The sequence below is a fragment of the Heptranchias perlo genome, chromosome 2 (assembly GCF_035084215.1).
Source record: "Heptranchias perlo isolate sHepPer1 chromosome 2, sHepPer1.hap1, whole genome shotgun sequence".
NCBI lineage: Eukaryota > Metazoa > Chordata > Chondrichthyes > Hexanchiformes > Hexanchidae > Heptranchias > Heptranchias perlo.
Window position 1 is genome coordinate 125,506,529 of NC_090326.1, and position 18,463 is coordinate 125,524,991.

General features: G+C 42.2%; 1 protein-coding gene across 1 annotated transcript in view; it reads left to right on the forward strand.

Moving 5' to 3' along the window:
- The window catches only part of mrc1a (mannose receptor, C type 1a), a 151,654-nt gene that overhangs the window by 77,568 nt on the left and 55,623 nt on the right, over window positions 1–18,463 (forward strand). Inside the window, exons 10-15 of the mRNA XM_068007082.1 lie at window positions 1,927–2,042; window positions 8,448–8,599; window positions 8,942–9,141; window positions 13,826–13,953; window positions 16,215–16,299; window positions 17,876–18,020. Coding sequence (XP_067863183.1) covers window positions 1,927–2,042; window positions 8,448–8,599; window positions 8,942–9,141; window positions 13,826–13,953; window positions 16,215–16,299; window positions 17,876–18,020 — 826 coding nt within the window. The remainder of the gene's footprint in view (window positions 1–1,926; window positions 2,043–8,447; window positions 8,600–8,941; window positions 9,142–13,825; window positions 13,954–16,214; window positions 16,300–17,875; window positions 18,021–18,463) is intronic.

Below are 18,463 nucleotides of genomic sequence, written 5' to 3' on the forward strand. Positions count from 1 at the left end.
GGGTTCTGGTCCAGTGATCAGGAATGGCCAACCTTCCTTTTCCTAATCCAGGCACTCTGAAGCCTGCTGTAATCTCCCTATCACCATCCTGGGTGAAAATCAGTCAATTCAGGGCAGACCTTGAATAGAACCTGGTAGTTTCTTGGTTTGTATGGACTCACCTAATCATCATCTTAACCTGTCAAGCCATCTGAGGATTTAATATCGCCTCGTTTACCTCACAACTCTGCCACTGGAAGTAGGGCTTACTGTTGGCTGCAGCACTGTAAAGCAAATGCAGCATCATACAAGAAGTGTCAGCAGATTTACAGGAACCACTGTGCTGAAAATACACTTTTGAATTATTAGCAAAGTACTGAAAGATCAAAGTGCCTTAAAAACAAAAGTTTATCTATTGCCAAGAAAGTTCAATATGTTTATCATATTGTTACTGATAAGAAAGCAAGTAGGCCGCTTAAAGTATGACTCATTACCTTTTAAATGAACGGCCTTGTAGATGTTGTTCCTCTTTTTATAAGTTGGGGTTAATTGTCCCCAACAGGAAGGACTAACTCAGCACATCATGCATTTTTTGCAATTTAAGCTTTCAGATTTTAAAAAAAGCAATTTTAAGTATTTCCTTCCCCAAATTGTTAGCCTCATTTAGGCTAAAATTTAAATTTGCAATGTAGTTATTTACAATACAATGAAAGTCCTGCCATGTTCTGTCTTGAATCTCAAATCTCATTTTGTACTTATAATTTGGACTATCTAGCACATTATTTACCCCCCCAACATTCTCCTCTCCTGAAGATGCTGACTCATGTGATTCCATGGATGCCATCTGTCCTATGGGACCTCGCCCAAGTAGTCAGTCTTCATGTGCAAGCCTAGACAACGGGTGTCAGCAAGTTATTCGACCATGTGGTCCATTTCAGCCAAACCAAATCTTATCCTTACCCAATGCATACACATGGTTGTTTTCCAGAGGGTGTTACTGGATAGCAATCAGGAGCAGGAATGCTGATGGAATGTTAACTTCACTAGCTCAGGGTGGCAGAGGATAACAGTTGTGCACCTCAGCACAGAGAGAGGATCAATCCTGGGACCTTCATGGTTTCTATGGCTCAGTTCCACATTGGACAGTGGGGGTGGATTTTCAACTTCTACCTGAAATGGGCACGAAGTTAGCGGAGTGGCCCTGTCGCCCGCTCGAAGCTGGCATCAGGAGGCCTGAACCATTTTCGGGCTTGGGCCTCATTTGAATGAAGCTGATGAGCTGCTGGAGCCAAACGAATGCTCCCCTGGAGCTTGCTGGTTACGGGAGGATGGGAAATCGGCTGGCTTCTACACTTAGCTGATTGGCAGGTTGGATCTTGGGGGTACGGAGCCTTGGAAGGGGGTAAGCACGTGCCAGCAGGGGGCCGCTGAATACTTGTATAGCCAGTAGGAGCACGCCTCCTCCTCCTCCTAGCCCTACAAAAACTCCCCCTCAAAAATTTCTGGGCTTTTGTGGTGCGGCCACCAGCTGTCCCTTTAGGAATTCCTGTAGAAATTCTTGTAGAAATCTTGTAGAAATGGGCAAAGCACGTATGGCGCAAGTTCTGCCCATCTCTACCTCTAAATTGCAAACAGGGTCCTACAAATGGCCTAGGACCCTGATTTGCAGATGTAAGCAGCCTCCTGCCTGCAGCAGCTCATTGGCGGCATGGTGATAAGTCCCGGCCCTCAAAATAGATCAGGCCTCCCACCGGATCTATCGGGTGGCTGGCTGGCGCCAGTTGGTCACCTGATATTTAAAATCTACTTCTTGGTGTCAGCAGCAAAGTGAATAGAAAAATTAAGCCTTCGCCTTTTAAAGCTCCTAGCTTCTACTGACCAATAAGAAGTCTGCCTATACCTCCAGCGTGTTATAGTTCATGCCCACATGTGGATTTTTATTTACAGGGCTGGAAGAGATATGGGCCTTATTGCTATTTGATTGGGCAGACAATAAAGACATTCAGTGAAGCAAATAACATGTGCCAGAGTCAGGATGCATTCCTTGTTAATATTCAAGAAAGGTAAGTAACTTTGCACTTGAAATCCAGAGAGAAATGTTACATATAATGCTGAAATCTTACTGGAAAGCTACATAACATATAATGACGAGTCAGGAAATTTTAAAAATGGATAAGTACAAATGGATAATGCTGCCAACTAGGGATCCCCAAAAACCAACATCTGAATTATATTTCAATTTGATAATTTATTGGGAGAACCTGAGGAGAAGCTCAAACATTCTTATCCCTTGTATCACTCTGACTGGAGCATTTTTATTGAATTTCCCTAAACTTTAAGCTATTGATTACAGAAAGGAATGATTGATGAGAACTGGATGATGCATTTGTAATAAGTCAGTAACTCTTATTTATACAGCACCAGGCAGCTCGAATACACTGTGTAGCCCATCAATTACAAACTGATACCATTATCTAACAAGGGAAATTTGCATCTCTGCTGATGAGCAATTGGTAGATATCAATAATTAGACAACTTTTTCATATTCCTTGGAAACTATAACTACAAATATTCACCAATAACTAATTAATAAATGTCTCTTGAATTCCATTGAGTTATTTATTGATTACAGACAAACAATGTCAACTAAAGGCACAATTGAGAGAATCTCTTATAATCTACCAGTAACTAAGCTAACTGTGAAGTGAAAATTCAGTGGAAGAATCAAATATGGGACTAAATAAAATGGCTCGCCAAAGACACTGGGGTTAATTTTCACCATCAGCGCCTGAGTGGTAATCCTGAGCGGATCGCCTGCCCATTATAGAACCCGTCTGATTTTCATTTCATGGATTGATTTCTCAGGAACATTGATTTTCTCAAATTACCACTATCTATTGAGTTAAAAGCAAAATACTGCGGACGTTGGAAATCTGAAATAAAAACAGGAAATGCTGGAAATACTCAGCAGGTCAGGCAGAGTTAACGTTTCAGGTCGATGACCTTTCATCAGAACACATTAACTTTATTAAGTTAACCTTCTTACATCTATTAAGTTAACCTTCCTGATTTGTTCAAATAGAGACAGGCAAGGTAAGTTATTAATCATAAACTGGTAGGCAGGTAGAAAAAGCTATCAGTCACTGACTACCAATTAACATAAAAGTTACCACACAAAAGCAAATTGCTGAAATTTATCAAAATTACCAATCAGGAACCAGCAACTGCCACAAAACAACTTTATGATTACTATGGCCGACCATGCGGTTTCCTCAATTATACACATTAAAAATTACAAGTTATTACATAAACAGATTGGGCTGGATTTTGCTCTGAGCAGTGAACAAATGGTGCCAGCTGTTGGTTAGACTTGCACTTGCCGATAGACTTTGTAGGAGCTTTTGCACAACAAGTTCCTCTAAATTAGAGATCCAAAAAGTGCGGTGCCCTCTACAGGGCATCTGGGACCTCTGTGAACAGGGCAAACAACTGTGTATCTCCTTAACCAATCAGATTGAAACATTGTTGATGAGCAGCGCAGACTGAACCAAGAAGTGCCAGTTAGAATAGTGAATTCAATGTCAAATCAGGTACAGTAAGGAAAATAAAGAGAGCGAAAGAAAGATTGAATTAAGTGACAAAGTTAAAGGAGACAGAAAGAAGAAGTAAGAAAATGTTTTTTATTTAAATTTTGTTAAAATGTCCAACAATAATTAAAATCTGAAGGAATGAGACTCCACACTTCTAAAAGTTAATTTTCAGTGGCCAGAGAGGTTGTTTTGCAGTAATTAAGACTTACCACTCCGTTAATATGGCACTTAGACTTGAAATAAGTTGACATAACTTTTGTTGTCGAGTTTTGTCCGTATCTGAAATGTCAGTACAGGAACTTCATGCCATTCAATACATTTGAGCAGGGAGCCAGCCGGCGAGATACCGTTATCGTGCAGCTTTTGGAGGAGCAGGGCATCTGCTACAGCAGCTTCTCGATTTCCACGTTTAACAGCGCATGTGCAGTGGCTGGAAGTTGCCATCTGATTTACACATGAATAACAGTGAGCGCTGTTAGCCTCACCATTATGTTTACAGCAAAATTCGGCCCATTAAAATGCCCTTGAGCAATTTCTTGCCATAGATTTTAGGCTAACCAGCCTGTAATAATTTGGTTTGTGCATTATTCCTTTTTTTGAATACTGAAATTATTTTTTCTGTCCTCTGGTCTTTCAGGTACCTCTCCAATATTTCTGGAGCTTTGAAAAATATCAACAGATGCATCACTAATTTCTTGCTTAATTGCACAGAATTAAACCTTACGTTGGTTGGTAATAACACCATAAGACCATAAGAGATAGGAGCAGGAGTAGGTCATTCGGCCCCTCGAGCCTGCTCCGCCATTCAATGAGATCATGGCTGATCTGATTTTTACCTCAACTCCACTTTCCCGCCCTTTCCCCATATCCTTTGACTCCCTTGCTGATCAAAAATTTGTCTAACTCAGCCCTGAATGTATTCAATGACACAGCCTCCACAGTTTTTGGGGTAAAGAATTCCAAAGATTCACGACCCTCTGGGAGAAGAAATTCCTCCTCATTTCCGTCTCAAACGGGCGACCCCTTATTCTGAGACTATGCCCCCTAGTTTTAGATTCCCCCATGAGGGGTAACATCCTCTCAGCATCTAGCCTATCGAGTCCCCTCAGAATCTTGTATGTTTCAATAAGATCTCCTCTCATTCTTCTAAACTCCAATGAGTATAGACCTAACCTGTTCAATCTTTCCTCATTAGACAACCCTTCCATACCCAGAATCAACCTAGTGAACCTTCTCTGAACTGCCTCCAAAGCAAGTATGTCCTTCCTTAAATAAGGGTACCCAGAACTATACGCAGTACTCCAGGTGTGGTCTCACCAGCACCCTGTACAGTTGTAGCATGACTTCCCTGCTTTTACACTCCATCCCCCTAGAAATAAAGGCCAATATTCCGTTTGCTTTCCGGATTACCTGCTGCACCTGTATATTGACTTTTTGTGTTTCATGTATGAGGACACCCAGATCCCTCTGTACTGCAGCATTTTGTAGTATTTCGCCATTCAAATAATATTTTACTTTTTTATTTTTCCTCCCAAAGTGGATGACTTCACATTTTCCCACATTATATTCCATCTGCCAATTTTTTGCCCATTCGCTTAACCTGTCGATATCCCTTTGCAGACACTTTGTGTCCTCATTGCAACTTGCTTTTCCACCTATCTTTGTATCATCAGCAAATTTGGCCACAAGACACTCTGTTCCTTCATCCAAGTCATTGATATATATTGTAAATAGTTGAGGCCCTAGCACTGAGCCCTGCAGCACCCCACTAGTTACAGATTGACATTTTGAAAATTACCCTTTTATCCCGACTCTTTGTTTTCTGTTAGTTAGCCAATCCTCTATCCATGCCAGTATATTACCCCCAACACCATGAGCTCTTATCTTGTGCAGTAATCTTTTATGTGGCACCTTATTGAATGCCTTTTGGAAATCCAAATATACTGCATCCATTGGTTCCCCTTTATCCACCCTGCCCATTACTTCCTCAAAGAACTCTAATAAATTTGTCAGACACGATTTCCCCTTCATAAAACCATGTTGACTCTCCTTGATTGTATTATGAGTCTCCAAATGTCCTGCTACTACTTCCTTGATAATGGATTCTAGCATTTTCCCAATGACAGATGTTAGGCTAACTGGGCTATAGTTACCTGCTTTCTGTCTCACTCCCTTCTTGTTTGCGGTTTTCCAATCCGCTGGGACCTTTCCTGAATCTAGTGAATTCTGGAAGATTACAACCAATGCATCCACTACCTCTGTAGCCACTTCCTATAAGTCCCTCGGATGCAAGCCATCAGGTCCAGGGGACTTGTCAGCCTTTGGAGCCATTAGTTTACCTAATACTTTTTCTCTAGTGATAGTGATTGATTTTAGTTCATCCCTCCCCTTTGGAAACATAGGAACATAGATAACATAGGAACATAGGAACAGGAGTAGGCCATTCAGCCCCTCGTGCCTGCCCCGCCATTTGATAAGATCATGGCTGATCTGTGATCTAACTCCATATACCTGCCTTTGGCCCATATCCCTTAATACCCTTGGTTGCCAAAAAGCTATCAATCTCAGATTTAAATTTAGCAATTGAGCCTAGTATCAATTGCCGTTTGCGGAAGAGAGTTCCAAACTTTTACAACCCTTTGTGTGTAGAAATGTTTTCTAATCTCGCTCCTGAAAGGTCTGGCTCTAATTTTTAGACTGTGCCCCCTAGTCCTAAAATCCCCAACCAGCAGAAATAGTTTCTCTCTATCCACCCTATCTGTTCCCCTTTCATATCTTATAAACTTCGATCAGATCACCCCTTAACCTTCGAAACTCTAGAGAATACAACCCCAATTTGTGCAATCTCTCCTCGTAACTTAACCCTTGAAGTCCGGGTATCATTCTAGTAAACCTACGCTGCACTCCCTCCAAGGTCAATATGTCCTTCTGAAGTTGCGGTGCCCATAACTGCTCACAGTACTCCAGGTGCGGTCTAATCAGGGTTTTGTATGGCTTTGCCGCTTGATTTTCTACTATTATTTCTACATTATTAGTATCTTCTACTGTGAAGACAGATACAAAATATCTGTTCAATTCCTCTGCCATTTCCTCGTTTTCCATTATTATTTCCCCAGTCTCATCCTCTAAGGGACCAATGTTTACTTTAGCTACCCTCTTCCTTTTTATATACTTGTAGAAGCTTTTACTGTCAGTTTTTATATTTCTTGCTAGTTTACTCTCATAATTTATTTTCTCCCTCTTTATTATTCTTTTAGTCATCCTTTGCTGTTTTTTAAAGTCTTCCCAATCTTTGGGCTTACCAGTAATCTTTGCCATGTTGTATGCTTTTTCTTTTAACCTGATACCACCCTTTACTTCCTTAGTTAGCCATGGTTGGTTCACCCTTTTTGTGGAGTCTTTTCTCCTCACAGGGATATATTTTTGTTGCGAGTCATAAAATATCTTCTTAAAAGTTTGTCACTGCTTATCCACCATCATACCATCTAATCTGTGTACCCAGTCCACTTTAGCCAATTCCACCCTCATTCCTTTATAATTGCCCTTATTTAAGTTTAATACAGTAGTTTCAGACCCAAGATCCTTGCTCTCAAACTGGATATGAAATTCTATGATGCTTCCCAAGAGATCCTTTACTTTGATATCATTAATTAATCCTGTTTTGTTACCCATTACCAGATCCAAAATGGCCTGTTCCCTGGTTGGTTCCCCAATGTATTGGTCTAAGAAACAGTCCCTAATACACTCTATGAGCTCCTCCTCAGGGCTATTTTTGCCAATTTGATTTGTCCAATCTATGTGAAAGTTAAAATCGCCCATGATTATTGCATTACCTTTTTTACAAGCCCCCCTTATTTCTTGACTAATATTTTGCCCTACAGTATAGCTACTGTTAGGGGGCCTATATACAACTCCCACCAATGATTTCTTTCCTCCACCCAAATTACTGCATACTTGATTTAGACTCCACAATTCTGATTTCTTTGTGAAAAGCTGTGTTTGATAATCATGTTTATTCATTTGCACATGATCATCTGGCCCTTGACTTACCTATTGTTTTTGGAACAATAGTCTACTTCACAAAAATCATACGGTAGATTGAGAATCCACATGTCAGAACTATTGTTTTCTTGGACATGAATTTTCAAGGAAGAATGTTCCAAAATAATAGGCTTTGGGCGTGATCCAATTTCTAGGCTATTTGTTCACCCAATTATGATGGGTTGAGATATGATGGATGGATTTTAATATAATAAGTGTAGCGTAATGTATATAGATATTAGTTAATAGTAAATGTGTATAAGATGAAGGGGTCCACTTTTGCAAGGGCCAAAAATGAAAAGGATTTGGGAGTGATCATTCTGAAAGCATCTGGTCAAGTATGGGTGGTTACTTAGAAGGAAAATCGGCTAGTAAATTCTGTATGATATGCTTTGGTTAAGTGCTTTCTGTTTTTTTTGTTAATGTTAAACTTGAACATTTGCATCGGAGTTTCTACTGTTGGAAGGACCTTTCTTGCCTCAATGGAGGAGAACCAGCTTTTCTATTGATTAATGTAGAGATCAAAACTAGGGGCCATAAATATCAGATAGTCACCAATAAATCTAGTCGGGAATTCAGGAGAAACTTCTTTACCCAAAGTGTGGTTGAATGTGGAACTTGCTACCACATGGAGTGGCTGAGGTGAATAGATTAGATGCATTTAAGGGGAAGCTAGATAAGTACGTGAGGGAGAAAAGAATAGAAGGATATGTTGAAGTAAGGTGAAAGGACATTCGTGTGGTGCATAAAAACACCGGCATAGACCAGTTGGGCCGAATGGCCTGTTTCTGTACTTTAAATTCTATGTAATTCTATGTAATTTTTTTTCTATTCCAGATATGAGCAAGCTTTTCTGACAAGCTTAATTGGTCTGCGACCTGAAAAGTATTTTTGGATTGGCATAAAATCTGATACAGACACGCAAGGGACATTCAAGTCTATGAATGGGGAGCCAGTAACGTTTACACATTGGAATGTTGATATGCCAGGTGGGCATTATGCACTGCGCCTCCTAACATTGCATCCTGTTAGATAGATTTCATTTATTGTCTACTGATCTGCAGCTGTACTGGGCAGTAGTACAAACTGAAATCTTGTCTCAGTCATATAAAAAGAAAATGACCCGTCCTGGTGTTACTCACCACATCTCAATATGCAAATTTGTACCTGAATAAAAATGACATGATTTACTTACAGTACTGTAAATTACGATTGTTCGCTTTCAAGTAAAATCCAATGGTTTCAATTTGTTTGAGGAGTATTAATCTGTTTCTTTCCTGTAAGTCTATTTGGTTACTTACAGAATATGATATTTGAACTGTTATTTGCAGGGAGGAAAGCTGGCTGCATTGCCATGGCAACTGGAAAAGCTGCTGGGCTATGGGATATTTATGACTGTACGAACCAGGCAAAATATATATGCAAATGTTGGGCGGCTGGGATGACACCTCCTCCAATTATAACAACAACTCCTGCCATAAGCTGTTCAGAAGACTGGAGAACATACACAGGTTCCAGCCACTGCTTCAAAGTGAGTCAACCGAATACTTAAATTTTGTCCCTTTTATAGTTTTGTATATTATTAAAGTCAAACTATGTGCCGTCTCTTTAAAACCAAAATGCTAGTTGGTTTCAGCCTGCTGCCACCTTGTGGGGAATTTTAACTCCCCTGCCCAGCGGAAACGGAATAGATGAATTACCCACTCCGTCCCCAATCCGTTGTGATTTTAAAAAGCCTGATTTTTCAGGCATAGGAGGCACCCACCTGAGTCAAGTGGGACTCTTACATTTACGCAAATCGGATTTGTATTATGTCAATAGGACCCCAACGCCATCTTAACCAGGAGGTCAACAGACCGCCCGCAAAGGCCGCCCTGACAGAAAAGAACCAGTTAAGACCAACGAAAAGGCCATGTAAGCTAGGTTTGCGGTAGGAGATCTGGAGCTGAGTGATCTGGCAGAACCCAAACTGAGCATCGGTGAGCAGGTTATTGGTGAGTAAGTGCCGCTTGATAGCACTGTCGACGACACCTTCCATCACTTTACTGATGATTGAGAATAGGCTAATAGGATAGTAATTGGCCGGATTGGATTTGTCCTACTTTTTGTGGACAGGACATACCTGGACAATTTTCCACATTGTCGGGTAGATGCCAGTGTTGTAGCTGTACTGAAACAGCTTGGCTAGAGGAGCACAGGTCTTCAGCACTACAGCTGGGATATTGTCGGGACCCGTAGCTTTTGCTGAGTCCAGTTCACTCAGCCATTTCTTGATATCACGTGGAGAAAATTGAATTAGCTGAAGACTGGCTTCTGTGATGGTGGGGATAACGGGAGGAGGCTGAGATGGATCATCCACTCGGCACTTCTGGCTGAAGATGGTTGCAAATGCTTCAGCTTTGTCTTTTTCACTCATGTGCTGGACTCTGCCATCATTGAAGATGGAGGTGTTCATGGAGCTTCCTCCTCCCATCAGTTGTTTAATTGTCCACCATCATTTGCGACTGGATGTGGCAGGACTGCAGAGCTTTGACCTGATCCATTGATTGTGGGATCGCTTAGCTCTGACTACAGCATGCTGCTTCCGCTGTTTAGCATGCATGTAGTCCTGTGTTGTAGCTTCACCAGGCTGGCACCTCATTTTCAGGTATGCATGGAGCTGCTGTCAGCATGCTCTTCTACACTGCTCAGTGAACCAGGATTCGGCATCTGGCTTGGTGGTGATGCAGGAGTGAGGAATATGCCGGGCTATGAGGTTACAGATTGTGCTGTAATACAATTCTGCTGCTGCTGATGCCTCACAGCACCTCATGGATGCCCAGTTTTGAGCTGCTAGATCTGTTCTGAATCTATCCCATTTAGTATGTCGGTAGTGCCACACAACACGTTGGATGGTTTCTTCAGTGTGAAGATGAGACTTAGTCTACACAAAGACTGTACAGTGGACACTCCTACTAATGCTGTCATGGACAGATGCATCTGTGACAGGTAGGTTGGTGAGGACAAGGTCAAGTACATTATTCCCTCCTGTTCTCTTACCACTTACTGCAGGCCCAGTCTGGCAGATAAGACCTTCAGCACTCGACCAGCTCGGTCAGTGGTGGTATTACCTTTGTAAGATTTTCAAAATTCACAGATTCCCCAAAACTCGGAGAAAAACCCTAAAGAAAAGGACTTTGGACTCTTTTCTAACCATTTCAGGTTGATGAAATATTGGGCCGACTCACGCGTGCCCAACAGGAAGCATCAACCAGGGAAAAGTACTTTTCGATGAATCCACGTCCTTTAAGGGACTCACTTCCTTGTAGGGGCGACTGTAAGAATTCTGGGAATTCACCTTTTCCCTGAGTATGGAAAACTTTGGCCATTGACTAAAATCCTATGATGGAAGGATAGATGAGAGGTCACCAGACGAATCAACAACACACACAGTGGAATGTGGGAGAATTACTGCTTCAGACATGTCTCTGTTTTAATGCAAAACCTACAGCAGGTGGTCAACACTCAGCACTAATTCGAAAGGCAGTCGGCCATTGAAAGAGGCAACTGCTCCAGACATGGTGGGGCCATGTCTTTGTTTTAAAGCAAAACTGATCAACATCTAGGACGTTGGATACAAAAGGAAGCCTTGTGTGGCAAGCTCTACAAATCGGAATTAACAATGTCAAATCGAGAAAAACAATTGCAACATGATAAGGGACCATCAAAAGCCATCAAAGATTCTTAAGGACTTTGTAAGAACTGTTTAAACAGACATGAAGTGGTTTTTTTTAAGTGATGAAGACCATTGTAAGAGAGGGATATAGAAGTGGAAACTCGAAACTTCTCTCGCTCTCTCTGGCTCTTGCTGGCTCTTGTGTTCTGCTTCTCTTGTTCTGCCTGTCTCTGGAAGGAGAGCAGCTTCCAGTGAAACCAATGAACTCTACATGAGAGAACCGGTCAGCCAGACCTGCAAGTGCAAAGGATTGTTCAGTTCAGTTCAGCCAGGAGTTCGACAGCTCAGGAGGCGACAGTTCAACAAGGCGAGGGGGCAACAGAGAGAAGGTCAGCAGCTCTAGAAGCAGGCCGACACACAAGAAGAAACCAGAGCAACAGCCCCAGTAACCATCAGACACCTTGTGGCAACAAGGGCCTTACGAAACAACCAACCGAATATTGCCACCAACCAACCGGGTAATATTGGGCCACCGCGACCAAAGAAAACCAACTCGGGAGAAAACCGAAGATCCGCAAAGTTTCCACTCTACAATCTATTTCTGATTTACCTCTGGGTGAATTACTGTCAAGGATCCGTTTGGTAAGCATTATCTCTGGCCCTTTAGAGTCCAACTTAGCTCGTAAAGCGAGATTGGGAGAGGTGAGGTATCTTTCTATTGTAATTTCCCTCGTGTGTACCGAAGTGTTCCCCATTTTATTAGAGTGTTAAGATTGTTGTGGTGTATTTTCTCTCTTGAATAAAGATCAAAGTTTTTTGCACCAAAACCAGTTGTCTGCTGCACTTTGTCACAACCCCCAAATAAGTCCAAGGTCTAGAACCCAGGGAGTGGGAGCGATTCGAACCGCTCAGAAGTCAGAGGTGAAGCTGACACACACCAACACGCCCTACACCTTGCACTCTGGGGTAGCCTGCCATGTGGATGAAGCCTAGTGCTCTCGCATCCTGCTTCGTTCTGTCCATGGGGAAAGAGATGTAGGTGTTCCTCCTGGTGTAGAGAGCCTTGGTGACCTCCCTCATACAGCAGTGTACTGCAAACTGTGCTGATGTCACCTGCTGCAGCCTGGAAGGACCCCTTGACATAAAAATTAAGAGCCATTGTAACCTTAACAGGCAATGCTGTCCATGCCCTGGTGTGAGGCTCGAGTTGTGTTTGCAGCAGGTGACATAGCTCAGTAACAGCCTCATTTGTGAAGGGAAGATGCCTCATATATTGCTCCTCAGTCAAGTTCAGGCAGGAGAAGTGCTCCCTGAATACCCGCTGTGGATATGGCCTCCCGCACAGTGTCCTCCTTTTCCTCCCTCTTGTCGCAACTGCTTCTCTTCTCTGCTGTCAACTTTGCTGCTTCCCCCCTTCTCCAGCCCTGAAGGCAGCCCTATCAGACCATGTATGACTGCAGTCAAACTGTTTATAAGACAGCCAACAATAGTGCAACATCAGCAAAATCATCTTCTCAACAATCAACCTGAACTTTCTAGAGTCAGAAAATACACCAAAAAAATGCCTAGAAGTTAACCAGCAGCCTGTAACCAACCAAGTTAACCAACTAACCTGTAAGTATGGCATGATCCCTTTAACTAGGGCTGGTGAAAGGTTCTTTCTACCTGTTAGCAGCACGGGTTGCTGGGCGAGTTTAACACGTGGCGAGTCAGATGCTGTGGTATACCAAAATCGGAAAAGGGTCCTCCAAGAAGGGCAGGATCCTAATTTGAATACGTTATTCATTACTTTAAATAATTCTGGTTTGCATTCTTGACGCCAACAGAGAAGCCCGATTCAATATGGTGAGCAGCGCACATCTGCCTCGAAATGAGCGTGTACTTCCTGCCTGCCATATTGGTGGTTTAGGCGTCTGTTTAACACCCGAAAAGTGGGCTTGGCACCATCGAATTTCTAGGCCAGCAGAGACAGTGAATGCAGCGTGTCAAAAATGCTGCGATCTGATTGGTCGAGGGGCGAGATCAATCCTCTCACTTCTCCCAGGGTCCTAGCTTCGCCTGAACTGATGTTCCGAGCAATTTCTGCCCCATTGTTTCATGAATATGTACCACAGTGATGGGCAAATCTCAGCTTGTGCTTTGGCTGCAGTGGAACCACGGTAAACATCAGAAAACACATTCCAGGTCCTGTAAAATATCAGCCAGTTGGATAGAATGCACAAGCACAATAATAACCTGTCAGACAGTGGAAAGTGTTTAAACATCTGATCAACAGCCCTTTTAAACTTACATAGAATTACATAGCGTGTACAGCACAGAAACAGGCCATTTGGCCCAACAGGTCCATGCAGGTATTTATGCTCCACACAAGCCTCCTCCCTCCCTCTTTCATCTAACCCTATCAGCATATCACTTGTGTGATATGACCTAAACCCCCCCGCCACAGGCTTCATTTTAAACCATTTATCAACTCGGAGCCTTCTACCAAAGGTCAGCCTTTTTTCTTAGGCTTGTCCCCAAGGTATTTGAATATTAATAAGAAACGTGCTTTCCCACCTAGGCTTTCGTAAAACCTGAAAATGAGAGGAAAACATGGTTTGAAGCACGTGATTACTGTCGAGCCATTGGAGGAGATCTTATCAGCATCGTTGATTTCTCTGAAGAAAATTTTCTCTTGCACGAACTAATGTAAGTATTTAATGTTTCCCATTCTCCCCAAAATATTTTACCCACAGCAACTGACTCAGATCAATATAATATGAGTTACAATGTTATTTGATCGCTGGAACTCAACCTGATCCTTAAGTGGCTCATTTCACGTAAAAAAAATGCATTGCAATCAGAACGGAAATTTCAAATGTAATCCGTATTCAACTGGAGTAGAGAAGTCGAAGAGAAGATTTTAATCGAAGGTTTTTAAAATTATGAATTGTCATTAAGAGAGTGAGGAGAGAGGTTAGGAAAATTTTTTTTCACACAGACTGTTGTCAGAGCCCAGAATGCCTCATCACAAGGAATGGTTGAGACAGATATGACTGCATCTTTTAAGGGAAAATCAGTTCAATATTTGAAGCAGAGGACGATACAGGGCTTTGGGAGAGAGTGGTAGCATTAGTTTTGGATTGCTCCAACAAATGGCAACAGATGTATTGGGCTGAATGGTCTACCTCTGTGATTTAAACTTCCAGGCTTGTATTTTCTTCAATAAACGCACTGAAAAACCAGTAGCATAGTGGTGACAATGGAAGGAAAATATGGCCACAAAGGGTCCCCCTGAGACTCAGCCCCATAAAGAGCTTATCAAACTTTCTTTCGGGATCTCTGGCAAGGTCGCATTTATTGTCCATCCCTAGTTGCCCATAGAAACTGATGGTAACTGAATGGTTTGCTAGACCACTTTAAAGGGCAGTTAAGAGTCAATTACATTGATGTGGGACTGGAGTCACATATAGGCCAGACCAGGTAAGGACGGTAAGCTTTCTTCCCTAAAGGACATTAGTGAATCAGTTGGGTTTTTACAACAATCCGACAGCTTTATGGTCATTTTTACTGACACCAGCTTTCTGTGATTGATGGAGAAGCATGTGGTGTAGAGGAGGAAAGTTTTCAGAGCGTTGTGGGGCGGTAGGGGAGAGAAAGTACTGTGGTCAGGTGTAATGCAGAGAAATGTAGATAGAAAGATCTATACTCACCCTTGCTGCTCATTGTCAGATCATTAAACCATTTCCTGTTCTGAAACCAGGTCCTGGGGGTCATGCTGAGAGGAGAGGATAGTTAGTAAAGGATAAACAGAAATTGTTGGGGATATTTAACAAATACTTTACATTAGTGTTCACAAAAGACAAGGATATTGAGGGTGAGGTAAACCTGAATTGGTGGAAAGTGATACAAGAGATATAATAAATAAAAGTAAAGTATTAGAGAAATTAGTTAAAGTAAAGCAGGACAATGTGTTGGAATCTGACGGGATACATCCAAGGATGCTGAGGAGAAAGGGGGAAGAAATAGCAGAGCCCCTAGGAATTATAGGGAGATTTTAACTGTCAGCTATTTTCATACAGAGGATGGGTGGGTGGCCTTGAGCAAGCAGTGGGCAGAATGGAGAGATGTTACAGAGCAGGAAAGCAGCAGAAGGGTGATACACGGTGGTAAGGACAAGAAATAGCTTTCCCTGTGCAACCATATGATAGCAATACGCTGCATGTGCTTGCTGTGAGGACAGCAGTGGCTGCTGATAGTTCTGCTGAAAGTAGGAGGAGGGAAGGCTTAGCTCCCATTGCTCATTGGAGCACAAGCAGGTGCAGAGGGGGATGGGAGTGCTCGCGGTGGTGTGTGTGAGTGTGGGGGGTGGGGGGAGGTAATGTGGCAAGATGTGATGCAGAGAAGGAGTCATGACAAGAAATGATTTCTTACCTTGGCCAAATGTGTAAGATCGTTAAATTTTGTCCGGCACTGACGCCATGTCTTGGGGTGAGACTGACTCCATTGACTGCTCCGAGATCTCCTTCCAGGCCTGCCCAGTATCTACCTGGGAGTTTGAGTCTTTGTGGAAAGGATCAGGAGGTCCACGCGCACCCTTCCTGCACTAAAATCTCCAGGGCTGAGGATCATGGTACCTTTCCTTGAGACCTCACTGATGCGCAATTTCATATCAGAGCGTTGCACTGGAAAGCCAACGTCCTCACTTTAAGAGAGGGTGCATCATGCTTTAAGAAGAGCAGCCTCTCTTTTGGGCCTGCCTGAAATCCTCAGCTCTCCCCCCACCCCACCCCCCGCTTATTGGCGAGCTGCTTGCCTGTCATTGGATAATTAAGCCACCCAACCACCAAAATGGTTTGAGCCTCTCGTGCTTTCCTGTGGGCGAATGGCATGGTTGCCCTGCCTATCTGGCGTCCGAAGTTCAAATCGACCACAATTTATTATTCAATTTTTCTTGTTATTATATATAGGTCAGGTTTGACTTATTCACCTATGTGGATTGGACTAAATAAGCCGAACCCTAATGGTGGATTTTCCTGGAGTGATGGCAGTCCAGTAAGTGTTTTGTTCTCAAGTGAGTAAATGTGTGTGATTTGAAATAACTTCCTGTCTCAATTTTTAAATAAATAACTCCCCATTGTAAAGTTACATAATGTCCATAGTTTAGAATTGTAATGTATTCCATTTTTACTCATTATTTTGATGTCTTGGAGTGCGCCATATTTCCAGTTTTAGATGTTTAATGAAGGCCTCTAAGAATTTAGTTAGCGACAAAACATTTGTAGAATTAACTTTTTTTTGTCACCTGTTCACATTGTGGTTTTCAAACTCAAAGTTTTACTTAAAAGGCATTAAAGTATTATGGAATATCCCAGCTTCTAAGGGTACATTTATACAACAAGTTTACTGCCGGGGTAAAGCAATTGTTGGCTTTGCACCAACACTAAACGTGTGAGGTCCAAGTTTCCTCAGGCACTGCTCCACTTCCATAAGTATGGGGGTGTGTGTTCCCTGCTCATCCATTGGTTGTGCTCCTGGCCCCATACAACTTTCAGGCATCAGGGGCTTTAGCATATATTGGGTGGGTGCCCATGCATTGCAGCACAGCTAGGGCCCCCACCTCAAGTTGGGGGAGAACGCTCACTGCAATAAATAGCCGTAGTGTGAGTGGGCCGACTAAGCCGGCTGAAGATTTTTAAAACTTTTTTTAAAAAGCTGGCTTCTAAATAGTCCAGTTTCCCAGCAGTATTCGATCATTTTATGATCACTGATAATCACTGATGAGAAACTAGTCTTTACATGTGAAATCTCCCTCTGAGGCCCTCAGTAACTCTGGCTACAAGGGACACACAAATATCCCTTATGCCAGTGTTGCTAGGTTGCAAATGGCATGATGTAATTCCTATTTTGCACATGCCTGCCTATGGTGGGCAGCTGTATTATGCAACCACTTCTAATCAGCCAGAGATTTAGGTGGGTGGAAAAAGGGCCAAAGGCTGGCTGCCAACCTCTGCCCCTACCCACCCAGGTTCCACTCCATTTACCGCCCCAGGGTCATGGGAATTCAGTACAATGTAGTATAAATGGGTTGTCAAAGGCACCTTGGGACATTTTACTATGTTAAAGGTGCTATATAAGTTGTTGTTGTTGTTGTCGTCAAGGCCTGAACTGACTTCAGAAAGTCTCACTCCATTTCACTTTGTTGTCAGATCAGGCTTTGGCTTCACGTTCAAACAATATTTACACTATAACTGCAGAGTCGGTGTGAAGCAACACCATTTCACAATAGCACAATGCAATGTGACCGCACCCTAAATCTCTCATCTGCCCATTCTAATTGATCTTGTCATTAAGCATGTCCAAAATATATATATTTTTCCCTATTTAACATTTATCCCAATCCATTCAAAGCAAGGAATTGTGCTCTTTAAAAAAAAATTATCTTCAGATTTAGCTTTGTTTAAACTAAATTTACCTTTATGTAAACTCGTACTTCATTTACTTACCATTGGATTGTAGTGATGCATGCTCTTGCACTAAATCAATGTATTTATTGTTATTTTTTCTTTGTTCCCATATACCACAAGTAATTACACTGTTACAACTGTAGCTGTTGATGTCTTTGCTATAGGTAGTATTTGAGAATTGGAATCCTGGAGAGCCCAACCACTATCGTGGGATTGAGAACTGTGTTGAAGCAGCAGTGGCTAATGAAATGCAATGGAATGACATACATTGTGAAGCCAGCTATAACTGGATTTGCAAAATGAAAAAAGGCAAGAATAAAAGAATGGATTCTCAGCTTTTATCACACCTCGTATTGAATTGTATTTAAAATTCTATGAGGAATGTCAAGTGTTGCAAAAGTAGGCTACAAAGTAGCAACGGCATAGCAAGCTGCTTTGTGCTATAGCCTAGAATGTAGTGTTGGCGATGCCATCATGTGAACACATTCATATCAAATTCCTCTCTCCCCTGCTTTAATGGAGCAGTAACACTGTTTAAGATGAACAGGTTAGCATCTCCATTAAAATAGTAGAGAGAATAATTTAACATGAGCACTTTAAATGTTTACATAATAAAATCACTCACAATTTCCAGGCTTATATGTTTATTCCACTCATGAAAAAGACCACAAAAGAAAAAAGTCAGGGATGAGAAAAGGCCATTTAGCTCAGTCTTCTAGAGCATTAACTCGATGAATGACACTGGTCTTCCT